A 15879-nucleotide genomic window follows, 5' to 3' on the forward strand; every position below is an offset into this window, starting at 1 on the left:
ACCTGTTGTCAGCTTTTCCATTCCCTGCCACCAACTCTCCTCCTCCTTTATCCTTCGTCCTCCTCCCGAGTCATTCCAAACCAAATCAACACAGGGTTTCAACCTGACCATTTCAGATTGTAATGAAGTTTGGTATATTAATTGATTCCTTGGGTGTGAAAATAAATTAAAAATCTTAGGCTGATATGTACACTGGGCCTGATTCAGACCCGCTCGCGAGCGCTGAGCGCTCGCAAGTAGGTCGATGGTGCCCAAGTGCGCATGCGCGAGACCCGAATAAAGACGGCCAAGCCGTCGTTAAGGGTCTCGCACCAAAGGGGGCGTGCTATCGATGGTGATTGACAGCACGCCCCCTTTGGTGGGCGTGCCGGGGGCGTGGCTGCCCAGACGGAGGCGTTCCCATGGGAACGCCTACCGTCTGGGTCCGGCCCCACTGACATCACTAGTGATGCCAGTGGGAGTGCTTTTGGCTCTGATAAAGCCAAAAGCACTCCTGGGCTGGCGGCAGTGAGACCCTACCGCAGGGTCTCGTCGCAAGCCCGATGGTCGCGATGGTCTTGACCATCGCGACCATCATTTTGGCTGCTCGCTATAGCTGTGGGTGGTCACCCACAGCTATGTGAGCGGCCTGGAGGCCACTCCAAAAAGGAGCAGGGGATGGCCCTGATTCAGAGCGAGCATTCTGTCAGAGCGTCCGGCTCTGAATCAGGGCCACTGTTTCAAGTTATTTGCCTTTAAAGCTGAAATTTTTCTTCCCATTATGATCCCAAAATAAAACTTTGGGGAATTATTAATAACAGTATGAACACTTTTTGAGTTTTTAAATAAATAAAAAAATATGGCTTTTTGAGAAAATCAAAATTTTGATTTAAATTTTTTTACGTTTTTATTTTTATTTAAACATACTGCTGTGTTACATATCAAATGAAAGCCCATAAAATGAGGTTTACAATGAGACCTTGTCCAACTATCTAGATCAATTAGGTGAGCTGCAAAAGCCATTTAAAAAACTATTAAAAGCTATTTTTAAGAAAAAAAATTGCATTTGTAAAGTTGTATAACATCAAAACCAGTGTGTCTATCAGTCTAAGATCTGGGGTTTTTCTTTACACCCATGGCAGGATTTTATATACCAAATTTCATTGAAATTAGAATTTTTTTTTGAAAATTGTGTTGATTTGATGCACTGTAACCCTCCCCTTGCTTCGATGATTGTACCCATGACATGCCTGCTATCAGTGGCCAATTCACCGGGAAGTTTCCAGAAGGGCCACTGGCTTGATGGGTCGCTTTGTAACCAAAGTACTTTTTTTAAAATCATTAGTATGGGAGATGTGGAGTGGTTGCAAGTATGTGCAGAGGTGGTTTCTTCAGCTGTACATACCAGGGACTGACTGATCCTGAGGCCCTCGCCGCTGACGTCATGTGTGTGAGACAGATAGGTAGCCGCCCTGCAGAGGTGGCTCTTGTAATATTCAGATGGAGATCCGCAATGCCAGAGCCAGTAGGTAAATTGTAAAGTATATCAAATAGCTCTTTGATATAATTTACAATTTACCTACTGGCTCTGGCGCTGCGGATCTCCATCTGAATATCACAAGCGCCACTCTAGCTTGCATGTTATCCAGCGAGCACAGCGTGGCTGTGGATTTAGAACCTAATCATTAGCAATTGCATCTGCAATTATGCATACAATCGGCCGATTGCTGCATTCTGTGCTTGTGTATATATGTATTGCAGTGCATGTGCGCGAAGACTTCGTTCACAGACTGCGTTCACAGTGACTATGCAGACTCACCGCAGAGTAATTGACAGGAAGTGACCGTTTTGGGGGTGATGACGGGGTGGGGTTGGCGAAATGCACGCGTGCCAGTGCATTTGAATGTCGTTACAGGGGCGTGCATAAATTAGCCACTGCGGTGCCATACACAGCTTCGGCTTTCACTGTGTGATGAGGTTAGCAATTTCTGAGTAAGGTCTGACCTTGTGCAAGTTTGTGTGAGGCTCTGATTGTATTTGATGTTACCGATGGTTTTGCAGACCTGCAAAGTATTACGGATGTGTGTAAGGTAAAGTGGGCGTCCTTATGTTAGGCTGCGACGGCATTGCGATTGCAATCATTAGCATATTTTCGCAGTGAGACTGCGTGCATAATAGCAGCTGTGATCGCAAGAGCAATCCGTATTTAGGCCCTTAGTGTGCAGTCTAGTCTTGTGGATCAGGATATTCTGATTTGCCTCACGCACACTTGCACAAGGTCAGACCGTACTCAGAAATTGCTAACCTCATTGCAAGCAGTGCAAGCCCAAGCTGCGTATGGCATCACAGTGCTTAATTTATGCACGCCACTGCAATGGCATTTAAATGCAGTGGCATGCCTGCGTTTCGCCGACCACCCCCACATCACCACTCCCAAACGGTACTTCCTGTCAATCACTCTGCGATGGCTCTGTGTATCCACTGTGATCGCAATCCTGTAGCCAGAGGCGTGTTTGCGCACGCGCACAGCAATGCATGCGCAGAACGCAACAATCGTCCGATTGCGTGCGTAATCGCTGTTGCAATCGCTGCTGAATCAGACCCAGAGTTCCCTCCAAAACGAAGTATGGACGCAGCCATGTTGTACTCAGTCATCTGACTCACCTCCACCACTGTTCTTCTCCCAGACCAGCTGATTGCAGCATCCAATCCCTGGAAACTAAGGCCCTGATTCAGCATGAAACGCAATTGCAAAGTTGCACACAGGCAGCTTTCCAATTGCGTCCTTGCAATAATGCAAATGCAGCAGGAGGTGTATGACACCCCCTGCTGCATTTGCGATCTCAGCACTGCAACAGGGGTCGCAGTGCTAGGATCACCATCACGACCATTGGTGGTCGAAGGTCACGATGGTGGACGGCTCTGGGCACCCAATGCAGTGCCCCCAGTAGTGCCTTTTATATTGTGCCTCCAGTAGTAGTCCCCGCTATGCAGTGCCCCCAGTAGTGCCCTTTATATTGGGCTCCCAGTAGTAGTCCCCGCTATGCATTGCCCCCAGTAGTGGTCCCCCCTATGCAGTGCCCCTTATATAGTGCCCTCAATAGTAGTCTCCCCTATGCAGTGCCCCCAGTAGTGGCCCTTATATAGTGCTCCCTGTAGTAGTCCCTCCTATGAAGTGCCCTCCCCCCAGCGTGTCAGTGCATATATAAGGACAAAGACACGCAAAAAAAACCCCCAAACTTACCTGAATTCCAGCTCCTGTGCCTGCCGCCATCCACTCCTCCGTCCTCCTGGGCCGGCCCGCTCTGCACCATGGGAGAGACGTCATAACATCACCCACTATGGGAGCCGGAAGATGGAGCTCATGAGTGAGCTCCAGCCCGGCTCTGGCAGTGGGTGCAGCAGTCTGTCTGGCTCTTGTTGACTGCCAAAACAAACACACTGCCACTGGGTAGTACGAGTGTACTAACTGGCAGCAGTGTATGCTACTGTGCGGCGCCCCCCCCCCCTCCCCACGCTGCCGGGCTGAGGCCGCCCAGGGCATGAGCCTTGCTCAAACCCCTTTAGATATGCCACTGGATCAGTATTTATTGTCTAGTGACCATCTATGATGTGCCCTCTCACCACCATATTGATACAGGAAACTTTGTTGATCACCAGACAATATTACCCTGCGCTATGGAAAATAGATATTTTTCATATATGGGTGGATATCACACCCATCAGGGCCATAACTATGGGTGTGCACAGAACGCAGGGCATTGTGTGCAGCACTGCCACCACCCCACGGCCCCTGCTCCTGGCTGGAGAGTGCCTGGAGCGGTACCCTGCAGCCATCACCGCTGTGGCAGTGCTGTCTGTAGCATCCATTGGACGCTACAGGGAGGCACCCTGCCATAATTACAGCTGCCCGGAGCGTCTTGAAGATTCTCCGGGTACTGCTGCAGCTTCAAGTATCAGCGGCCCCCTTTTGCGCAATGTCATGACGTCACACGGAAAAGGGTCGGGACCAGCATAGGGTGCTCATAGCCCTAGATACGGCTCTGACGCCCACAATTACTCCCGTAGATGAAAGTCCTAATTGTTTGGGGATCCCCTGTGATCACAAGAGATCAGCGTTACAGAAAAATATTGTTTTCCACAGATTGGGAAAAGCACATTGAGCCCTATCTCCCCCATACTGGCCCGCACACACATGGGGACACCCTATCTTGAAAGAGGAGAGTCTCATCTTTCAAACAATGTGCCCCATTAATAGTTATTTTCTGGTGAGCTCCAGACAAAAATTGAAAATGTGCAAAAAAAATGTAATCTTCCTCAGATGGGGGATATAATGTCCATATTTCTCCTTCTTACAGTATGTCAAATAAAAAAGTTCTCCCTCATTTAATGTGGTAGGTTGTCTAGCTTATACAGGGTTAGGCCTTGTTGTGCTCAATGGCCACACTGTAAGCTTTACAATTCCATTACTTATGGAGAGACTGCTGCATACCAAGCCAGGGCATATTCAGTCCAAAAATGACATTATGAGAGGGTGGTATTATAAAGTGAATTTACTATAAATAAAATAAATAATGGATAAATAAATCCATGTTATATTCAATAATACCACAGGATATCACCTTATGGTAGGAGGATAGAGAGGAGTGTAAGTGAAAGCTGTATTCACAATTGTGTATACAGTACATTCATTGTATAAGCAATTATGGGAGTGAAGATATATGTATATATATTGGTGCTGATGAATAGAAAGGATCATGCCAGTTTTCACAGCATACTTTAAATTTCATATACAAACCATCCTATGCAGATTTGCATGATTCTGGCACTAATATTCATTTGCACCTGGACAAACAAACCATACTTGCCGACATTCAGCTCCCTCCTTCCGGGAGGGAGCTGAATGCCTACATACAGCGGGGGGGCATGGGGTGCTATGATGGCGTTTTGGGGGCGGGACCGTGCGATTGCGTCATTGTGGCCCCGCCCCCTCTTCACAATGCCGAAAATAAAGGCATTGAGAAGCAGGGGGCGGAGCCACGATGATGCGATTCAGCGCGAGTCGTGTCATCGGGCATCCCCACTGTGGGGGTTTCTAGTGGTTGTGCGATGGGCAGGCGGCAGCCGGGAGGCTTGCCTACCTTTCCGGGCAGTCGGGAGCGGCACCCAATATTCGGGAGGATCCCGACCAAATCAGGAGGGTAGGCAAGCCTGAAACAAACACTTGCAGAGCGTACATACAGTATGTCTGCGAAAACTGCATTGTTTAGTTGGTCGAGGCCAGGAGCAAATATGTGATAATGATGTTGATGACGGACCCCAGCTTGCAAATACACCACTGTCGCTCATAGGTGCCTTTTTTTGTTGCTCATATATACATATATATAATATAAATATATATATATTTTTTTTTTTTCCTTCATGAGATGGAAAGTTGTATCTGATGTATTAGAGAAGTTTTTTGAGTGGTAAATAGACCCACATGCATCTTGCGACATTTGCTCTTTGTATATGCCCCCAATTGCATCTTTTTTAATTACCAGATTTACATTTCCTAGACAGTACGTCATTTCAGCCTAGTTGTATGTACTGTAATATTGTTATCTACCTCACTTACTAAATGTCATCTGCCATGTTGGTCTCCATTTATAGATGTGGCTGACTTCAGAGCTTCACAGCCCACCTCAAACCAGAGCCTCATAATCAGCTACCACAAAGGTCTGCTATATCTGGAAGCACTAAAATGTCACTTGTACCTTATTACAGACTTCCAAAATATAAATGTTAAGACTCAAATGACATTTAGTATAATGACAATAATCCTTTGGTTAATGTGTCATTAATCATTTTTCTGAAATGGTATTTTCAATTATAACTATTATTCTTCCACCACCTTCACCCTTTAGATTATACGCTATTAACAGCAATACTTTTCTGACAGGGTGTAATGCTACAGTAACTGTTGAAATCTGTAGACTGAGCTGTCTGCTCCCTGGATACCATATTAGGAAAGACGGGCTTTTATCTCCCCTGTGATGCTTGGACATTCTTCCTTTACTATATGCAATAACCACAACATAATACAACATTGTATACTGTACAAGAGCATTGGCCATAGTCTTCTACTTTGTTTCTGTCCTTGTTTTATATATATATATATAAAATGGTCAATATGAACATATTAGGGAGAGGGGTGGGTGCTTCCTTATAAAAGTGTTTTATTCTGCTCTGTTCTATCTGATATATACAAATTATATGTTTTACATTGACAAAATAGAAAAGCACACTACGGCCCAAATGCAGCAGCCTGCGGACAGTGTCAAGATTCTGCAGATGCTGCCAGTAGATTTAAAGCGGCAATTTATCTTAAGGCAGAAACAGACTATTACATGTCGGCGTAACAGTTATACATATGACTGCAATGCATCCAAATGACTATTTGGGCTTTATTTACAAAGCAGTGACTTTTGTAAGCCACTGCTTCCCAGCGGATTGCAAATGAAAATCTAAAACGGCACCTGCAGTCAGTGTAACGTCCGGTGTGCTTTGCACTGGCTGTGGGTGCCGTTTTCAATGTTCACCTGCAACCCGCTGGGAAGTAAGCCGCTGCTTTGTAAATAAAAACCCTAATGTCTGATATTATTTTTGTGTATACGAGTATAATGTACTTACTAATACAAAAGCTATATAAATGAGAACATGTAATATAAAAGGTGATATTAAAAACTGTGTGCAGTAAAGAAATGCGATACTCCAATTCAAGCTGTAAGTCAGTCCATTTTGTAGACAGATCTTGCAATTGTTAACACTGCCAAAATGTCATCACTGAATATTTGAAAGTGATGTGAAAGTTCTGCTTCTTTTATATTGTGCTATTTTAGTGTATTTAATACTTTTCATGCTATTTGATTAGTTTTGTGATAAGGATAGTTAGTAGAATATCCAGGTTAAAACCTGAAATTATTGCAGGCATGACAAGCAACATGATTAAAAATGCAAAGAGAAAAAGAAAGGGAAGGGGAGATGCTGTCACCTCGCATTTGAGACTGTACTTTGAAGAACATTCATCCGTGAAGTACTTTCATTAGAAAAGGCCTTTGATCACATTTCAACCATCAGTGAATTTATTTCCTTGAATTTGACATTGAAGTATATGAAAATATTCCATCATTTTTTTTGTAACATTTTCAGATCAAGAACAAACCATGCATCGGCTTAGTGCATCTGTTCTGCGCCATTCCATCAATAAAGAGTCAGCTTTCTGTCTGCCCCTAAAGCAAACACAAGGTATTTTAGTCTTCAAGTCATGACATTGTTGAAAAAATAGCACAATAGCTTTTTTTATCTTCCTTTCGTGCATATGGTGTGCTTTCATTTTTGTTTCACATAGAAAAATAAAATCTGTCCTTTTTCTTCTATATGTTAAAATATTGTTCTTTTCCAATTTTCTGTTATGTTCAACAATTTAAATGTATTTGTTAATGTCTTTCTTTTAGATTTGGCCAACTAATTCTTTATTCATAATAATGTTTTTCTATTTATTATGGTTAATTTTTTAAGTGAGTTTGATTATGGGTTTGAGTATCTTATTGTATTTAGTTGTCATCTACTACTCATCTGGGATGTTCTCAGGTAGGATAGAAGAATATGTAGCCAAATAGATAATCAGAATGTTCACAGTATGATATTATTTCTAGAAATAAGTGTGCTGATCTTGTGGAAAAGGGTAACCTTATGTTAGTGAGGGCAGCTGATGTAAGGAGGGGAACAGAAGCAGACTGAGAGCTATTGTATAAGGAACATGGGGCCTGATTCAGACCCACTCGCGAGCGGCTGTCCGCTCGCAAGTGGGTCGATGTTCTGGACTGAGCATGCGCACGACGGAGGGAGCTCTGTCGTGCGCATGCGCCAGACGCGACGAGCGAAGGAAAGTCCTTCGCTCGTTGTGTCCGATCAAAGGGGGCGTGCTGTCAATGTTGATTGACAGCACGCCCCCTTTGGTGGGCGTGCCGGGGGCGTGCCTCCCTGACGGGGGCGTTCCCACGGGAACGCCTCCCGTCAGAAGCCGGCCAACTGACATCACTAGTGATGTCAGTGGGAGTGATTTTGGCTCTGATAGAGCCAAAATCACTCCGGAGCTTGCGGTTGAAAACCTCAACCGCAGGCTCCGGCTCGCAATTTTGATGGTCGCGATGGTCTCGACCATCGCGGCCATCAAAAAGCACGCTCGTATAGCCTGTGGGTGGTGACCCACAGCTATACGAGCGTCCAGGAGGACGCTCCATGAAAATGGAGCCCGGCCCTCATTCAGAGCGTGCGCTCTGCTCAGAGCGTACGGCTCTGAATGAGGGCCATGGTTCCCCAGCAGCATTGAATAGTAATGTGAGACTTGTGGTAAACCTGTGTATTAAATGAATATGTCCAACTTATTAATTTTAACAAGTTACTCTTAACTTTTTGTTCTAATTATCCAATTGGCTATTGGATGATCTAGCTAGCGAGTGTTTTAGAAGTGATTATTGTTGACTTTATTCGTTTTTGTAACTAATTGTCATTAGATGTCAGGGTCTCTAGTAGGTATCCCTGAGTTTGGTCAGAGCCTATGACTATATCATCTTGCTGGTATTACACTAGCATCAGAACTGTGATCTCTCTGATCCCCATGTCCAAATCTGAATATAATACTCACAATACTCTCTGCCCATTATAACGTACACCTTTCTACTGCCATCAGCCATGGTAAATTGGGCCACAGGTCCTATTACACTCTATCACAATTGTGCAGGCTCTGCGACACAGCCTATCATGCAGCTAGCTGGTCTCACCTGCTTCTAGCAATAAATAACAGTTATAGCATAACCTTAGCGATCTAATAGCTTCCTGAAAGACTGGGTCCTGGAACATATATGAAATAGATTAATAAAGGAACACTATTTATAAAAGACAGTGCAATGCTAAGTTACAGAAATTATATAAAGAAAAAGGATTACAGATTACACAGATAAACGTGTTGCAATTTCAGAATAAAAAGTAGAAACTTATACAGAATTACGCTCGGCTTATTCTGGATTATACAGCAAGAAAATGCAGAATTGATCCCCCAAAGGCAGGCACAGAACAAAAGGCTCCCATACCTTTCATCCACTATTTCCTCACCCCATAATGGATGTCAAGACCAAGTCTCTGATGACTGGCTGGCTTGTTAATTGATGCAGGAACATGTCAGTTCTGCCCATGCAACGTTTAACCTAAATTCAAATACCTGTGCATAAATTACCTGTGTAACAGCTTCAGGAAATATGGTATATTTACATTAATTTATATTGTTTAAGCTATAATATGAATGCAAATACGACTGTTCTGTGATGTGTGATTGGTTATATGCCTCATTTCTCCTAAACCATACAACCTAAAGACTCCCAACTTAAATCAGAACAGCATAAAGACATTAGGTATATTCTTATGTTTTTGGAAGCTCCCAGCTATTATAGAAATATAAATGTATCTGTTAAAGACAGATAAAATATGGTTTTGGTCTTTGATCTCTGTTTATCTGCAGTCACACCTGGTGACCAGACTGCTGAGTGATAGTACCTGCCAGGGCCGGATTAAAGTCTGTGGGGGCCCCTGGGCAACAAACTTGTGGGGGCCCCTATATACCATAATTTCTCATCACCCTAGGATTTTTTTTTCTTTCTATTCACCTTAATGCCCCTCTTGCAAAGCCCACTGTAGAAGTGCCCCTTATGTAATGTCCTGAGTAATGGTATAGGGGGTATACAGTGCTCCTTATGCAGTGCCCCCTGTGTTAGTCCCCCCTATGCAGTGCCCCCTGTAGTAGTGCCCCTTATGCAGTGCCCCCAGTATTGGTCTTTCCTATGCAGTGCCCCTTATATAATGCCCACAGTAGTAGTCCCCTCTATACAGTGCCCCCAGTAGTTGTCCCCCCTATGCATTGCCCTCAGTAGTAGTTCCCCCATGTGCATTGCCCACAGTAGTAGTCCACCCTATACAGTGCCCCCAGTAGTAATCCCCCCTATGCAGTGTCCTTTATATAGTGCCCCCAGTAGTATTCCCCCAAAAGCATTGCCCCCAGTAGTAGTCCCCCCCATTCTCTGCCCCCAGTAGTAGTCCCCTCCATTAGTAGTCCCCCCCTATACAGTGCCCCCAGTAGTAGTCCCCCCTATGCAGTGTCCTTTATATAGTGCCCCCAGTAGTATTCCCCCAAAAGCATTGCCCCAGTAGTAGTCCCCCCCATTCTCTGCCCCCAGTAGTAGTCCCCTCCAGTAGTAGTCCCCCCTATACAGTGCCCCCAGTAGTAGTCCCCCCCATACAGTGCCCCAGTAGCAGTCCCCCATGCTCTGCCCCCAGTAGTAGTCCCCACCTATACAGTGTCCCAGTAGTAGCCCCCCTATGCATTGCCCCCAGTAGCAAACATCCCCCTATAGAGTGCCCCCATGAAGTGGCCCCCTATAAAGTGACCCTTGTAGCTGCCCCCTATACAGGGACGCCTGTAACGCTCCACACACACAAAAAAAAAATCCTCGCTGCTGACGCGACTCGCAGCTCTTCTGTTGCACAGTTGGGAGAGACGTCAGCATCATGACGTCTCTCCCATCATCACCAGCTGCGGGTGGGGGGGGGGGCGGGAGAGCCGGCTCCCTTCCGTTGTGCAGCAGCCAATGAGTCTGTCTGTCATTGGCTGCTGTAACATACACACAGCTGCCGCCAGCGGCTGTGTGTATGTAACTGTGTAGTGTGGCCGCGCTCACTGCGCGGTCTACACTACACTAGCGGAGGGGAACACTAGCGGCAGGAGCAGACAGCGCACCGCTGCTAGTGGGGGCCCCTCTGTGTGTGGGGACCCAGGGACGACCGCCCCTGTCGCCCCCTCCCTTAATCCGGCCCTGGTACCTGCTATGCTTCACATCTCCAAATAATCGATATGTGAGCATAGTCAAAAGGCTATGTTTACCCCATCCTGTCCAGGCAATTGCTTTTTCCTGCTGACAGGTTACTATACTAAACCCCATTCTCTGGCTTCCTGAGTGATTAACATGCTAATGAGAACCTGACTCCAATGACATTTACAAAAAACATTCATATATAATGTATTTGGGCAATAGTTGCATTATTATTATTGCAAGATATTTTCCTCTCTACAATGTCTATAATCTCTACATTAGCAATGGTAAAAATCTGTATAATGTACAGAAACATGTAGTATGAACATAGGGACATGTAGTACAAACTCATAAGGTATCAAAGTAAAGTAAAGACCACTCCCAAATAAGTAGGGGATCAATAAATAGTATCAGGGGGAGCAAATATAGGCCCTCATTCAGAGCCGTACGCTCTGAGCAGAGCGCACGCTCTGAATGAGGGCCGGGCTCCATTTTCATGGAGCGTCCTCCTGGACGCTCGTATAGCTGTGGGTCACCACCCACAGGCTATACGAGCGTGCATTGTGATGGTCGCGATGGTCGAGACCATCGCGACCATCGAATTTGCGAGCCGGAGCCTGCGGTTGAGGTTTTCAACCGCAAGCTCCGGAGTGATTTTGGCTCTATCAGAGCCAAAATCACTCTCACTGACATCACTAGTGATGTCAGTGGGCCGGCTTCTGACGGGAGGCGTTCCCGTGGGAACGCCCCCGTCAGGGAGGCACGCCCCCGGCACGCCCACCAAAGGGGGCGTGCTGTCAATCAACATTGACAGCACGCCCCCTTTGATCGGACACAACGAGCGAAGGACTTTCCTTCGCTCGTCGCGTCTGGCGCATGCGCACGACGGAGCTCCCTCCGTCGCGCGCATGCTCAGTCCATAACATCGACCCACTTGCGAGCAGACAGCCGCTCGCGAGTGGGTCTGAATCAGGCCCATAATTTTGATTAGAATTTAAAAAAGGAATGTTAGTTAAGGTCCTAGATAGAATCAGGACAAACATAAAGCTAAACAGGCCATGTTGTAGTTAATTTATTGTTTCCACACTGTTAACAATATTACATGAGTATCAAACAGGTTACTATTTAACATATACAATGCACCAATTTAGCCTTTTGTTCATAAAAAAATTCCATATAGGAGATTTCCCAGGTTCTAATTAATTTTTTGGTGAATTTTTTGGTGTATTTGTTGGCACATTCCCTCACTCTCCCCTGTAGCAACACATTCCCCACCCTATAACAGCACATTTCCTCACTCTCCCCTGTAGCAACACATTCCCCACCCTATAACAGCACATTGACTCACTCTCCCCTGTAGCAACACATTCCCCACCCTATAACAGCACATTTCCTCACTCTCCCCTGTAGCAACACATTCCCCACCCTATAACAGCACATTTCCTCACTCCCCCCTGTAGCAACACATTCACCACCCTATAACAGCACATTTCCTCACTCCCCCCTGTAGCAACACATTCCCCACCCTATAACAGCACATTTCCTCACTCCCCCCTGTAGCAACACATTCCCCACCCTATAACAGCACATTTACACACTCCCCCCTGTAGCAACACATTCCGCACCCTATAACAACACATTTCCTCACTCCCCCCTGTAGCAATATATTCCCCACCCTATAACAGCATATTTCCTCCCTCTCCCCTGTAGCAACCGTTACGATTCCCACTGCCTGCTCCATGTGAGACCCCTAGAACCTGGCTAGCGAGATCTTCTGCCAATAACAACCGCCCGTTGTTCCCTTAGAACTGGGATATGTTCACCGGTACTTAGGTGGCCACATGGACTTATGCTCGAGGTAGTAGCGGCTCATATGGAAATACAGGGGAATTCAACAGGTAAAGAATGTACAGTTAGTACTGACATAGTTGATGATTTTAAGGATATCAATGGTAAAGATGTTGTGAGAGTACAGTTTGGTTTTTTGGGCAATAGCTTGGGAGTCGATGGTGCAGCAATGGTGCTGATGGTGCAGCAGAGATGCCGATGGTGCGGCAATTATGCCAATGGTGTGGCAATTATGCCTATGGTGCAACAATGGTGCCGATGATGCGGCAGTGATCCCGATGGTGCGGCAAGTGTGCCGATGTTGCAGCGATGGTGCCGATGTTGAGGCAGTTGCCGTAGACAAGCAGTCTATGGTTTAATAATGGCTTTGAGAGCCGATGGTGTGGCAAGTGTGCCGATGTTGCAGCGATGGTGCCGATGTTGAGACAGTTGCCGTAGACAAGCAGTCTATGGTTTAATAATGGCTATGCGAGCCGATGGTGTGGCAAGTGTGCTGATATTGCAGCGATGATGCTGATGTTGGGGCAATTGCCGTGGATAAACAGTCTATAGTTTGATGATTGCTTTGAGAGCTGATGGTACGGCAAGTGTGCCGATGTTGGCAGCGATGGTGCCGATGTTGGGGCAATTGCCGTAGGATGAACGTTGGCAGCACGGGAGCTGCTGGATATGGCTAGGAAGCTGTGTGGAGATAGGTGGTAGCACGGAAGCTACTTAGAGTGGTTAGGAAGCCATGTGGGAGTTCAGTGAACTGGAGAACAGGAACAACCTGATTCTGCAGCCAGGCTGAGGGAACTCACAGACACTCTATAGTTGGCACAGGTGCAATAGATCAGTGAGTATAAATAGGCTGAAGTCCCAATCAGGTTTGCACTTGAGGAAAACACATCACTTCCTGAGGCGTGCTGATCTCCTAGCAACAGGAAGAACTGGAGTAACCCCGTCCTGTCTGGGCATACTGTCAGAAAGTGTCAAGTCGTGACCGTGACTTGTAACAGTACCCCCCCTTGACGCGGGGTTGAAGAACCCCCAGAACCTGGTTTGTCTGGAAACTCCTGAAAGAAGCATCTTCTCAACCTGGGAGCATGTAATGCAGTATCAGGAACCCAGGAACGTTCCTCCGGACCATAGCCCTTCCAGTGGACTAAAAATTGTAGACGACCCCTGGAAATTCTAGAGTCCAAGATCTTCTCCACTATGAACTCGTGTTGACCATGGACCATCGCCGAAGCAGGCCTGGAAGAGGACCTGAGTTTGAATTTGGCTAAAGAGAAGACCGGTTTGAGCAAGGAACAATGGAAAGTATTATTAATACGGAGAGAGTTGGGCAATTGAAGTTTGAAGGCTACTGGGTTCACCTGTGAAATAATTAGGAATGGACCACTAAATCTGGGACCCAACTTTTGTGTAGGCTGACGGAGCTTGATGTTTTTGGTGGAGAGCCAAACCAAATCACCTTTCTTAAAGCAACATGACCTCCGATGCTTGTCAAAAGATTCTTTGGAGCGGAGAGATACCTTCCGAAGGCTTTGATGTACCTTGCCCCAAATATGTCAGAGCCGAGAGACAGAAGAAGAAGCTGGTGATCCGGAGTCAAAGGCATTTGACCTTGGATGTTGTCCTGTAACACAGAAGAGTGGGGATACAGAAGATGCAGAATGGCATGAATTATTAAAAGCAAACTCAGCAAGCGGCAGATGAGATACCCAGTCATTATGACACTTGGAAAGATATTGTTCCAGACACTGATTAACGCGCTCAGTCTGTCCATTCGACTGAGGATGGTAACCTGAAGAAAGACTAAGCTCAATGCCCAGAGACAATCAGAACACTCTCCAGAACTGTGCCACAAATTGTGATCCTCGATCTGACACGATAGCTATCGGTAAGCCATATACCCGAAAAATGTGTTGAAGAAACAGGCCGGAGAGTTCCTTAGCGGAAGGAAGTTTTTGCAATGGTGTGAAGTGTGCCATTTTGGTAAACCGGTCCACCACCGTCCAGATAATGGAACATTGAGCAGATAGTGGGAGGTCAACGATGAAATCCATGGCAATGTGAGTCCAGGGTCTCCTCGGTATGGAAAGTGGAAGTAACAAACCAGAAGGAGCCGTCCGAGGTGTCTTATTACGGGCACATACCTCACATGCCAAGACAAATTCATGCACATCTTTGTTCAAAGACTGCCACCAAACAGAGCGGGAGAGTAATTCTAAAGTCTTACTGATGCCAGGATGACCAGCAACTCGAGAGGTATGAAAATCCAGAAGAACTGCTCTTCTAAACTTCTCTGGGACAAACAATCGACCGGAAGGCTTCTCCGGAGGTGCTTCCAATTGACATGCCCGATTGAGATCTGCCAGATTTCGGGTGAGTGCACAGTGGAAGAAAGAGTCAGGAATGATAGCTTCATCTGACCTGGATATCTGTTTACTAGGTCCAAAACTTCTGGAAAGGGCGTAAGCCTTGATGTTCTTGGAACCAGGACGGAAGGAGATGAGGAAGTCGAACCACGTAAAAAATAAAGCCTAGCTTGCTTGCCGGGAATTCAACCTTTTAGCGGACTGAATGTAGGACAGGTTCTTGTGGTCAGTAAGAACCAAAAGTTGGTGTTTGGCCCCCTCCAGCCAGTTTCTCCTGTCCTTGAAAGCCCATTTAATAGCTAGTAATTCCTGATTTCCTACATCATAATTGCATTCGTCAGAGGAAAATGTGCGAGAAAAGAATGCAGGGTCTTTCTGTGACAAAACGGCTCCAGCTCCTACTTCAGAGGCACCTACCTCTAAGATAAAAGGAAGGTCAGGATCAGGATGTCGAAGAACAGGAGCCTGAGTGAAAGCAATTTTGAGAGTTTTGAAAGACTGGATCACCTCAATTGACCAGTTTAAAGTATCCGCTCCTTTTTTAGTCAGATTAACAATGGGTGCCACAATGCTGGAAAAGGATTTAATAAATCGGCGGTAATAGTTAGCAAAGCCAAGGAACCGCTGGATGGTCTTAAGGGAAGTTGGTTGGTCCCACTTAAGTATGGCCTCGACTTTTCCATGATCCATTGAAAATCCCTGGGACGAGATTGTATACCCCAGAAAAGAAACCTGAGTGACGTCAAATTCACATTTCTCCAACTTGGCGTACAGATGGTTCTCCC

The 15879-nt window shown here is 46.0% G+C and overlaps 1 protein-coding gene across 1 annotated transcript in view; it reads left to right on the top strand.

The window, feature by feature from the left end:
• The window catches only part of LOC148514013 (cilia- and flagella-associated protein 47-like), a gene marked incomplete at its 3' end in the record, with an annotated part of 651210 nt that overhangs the window by 462064 nt on the left and 173267 nt on the right, over positions 1-15879 (top strand). Inside the window, exon 57 of the mRNA XM_088481183.1 lies at positions 7171-7266. Coding sequence (XP_088337309.1) covers positions 7171-7266 — 96 coding nt within the window. The remainder of the gene's footprint in view (positions 1-7170; positions 7267-15879) is intronic.

Source organism: Taudactylus pleione, unplaced genomic scaffold (genome assembly GCF_031769625.1).
Source record: "Taudactylus pleione unplaced genomic scaffold, aTauple2 ptg000265l, whole genome shotgun sequence".
In the NCBI taxonomy this organism is placed as follows: Eukaryota; Metazoa; Chordata; class Amphibia; order Anura; family Myobatrachidae; genus Taudactylus; species Taudactylus pleione.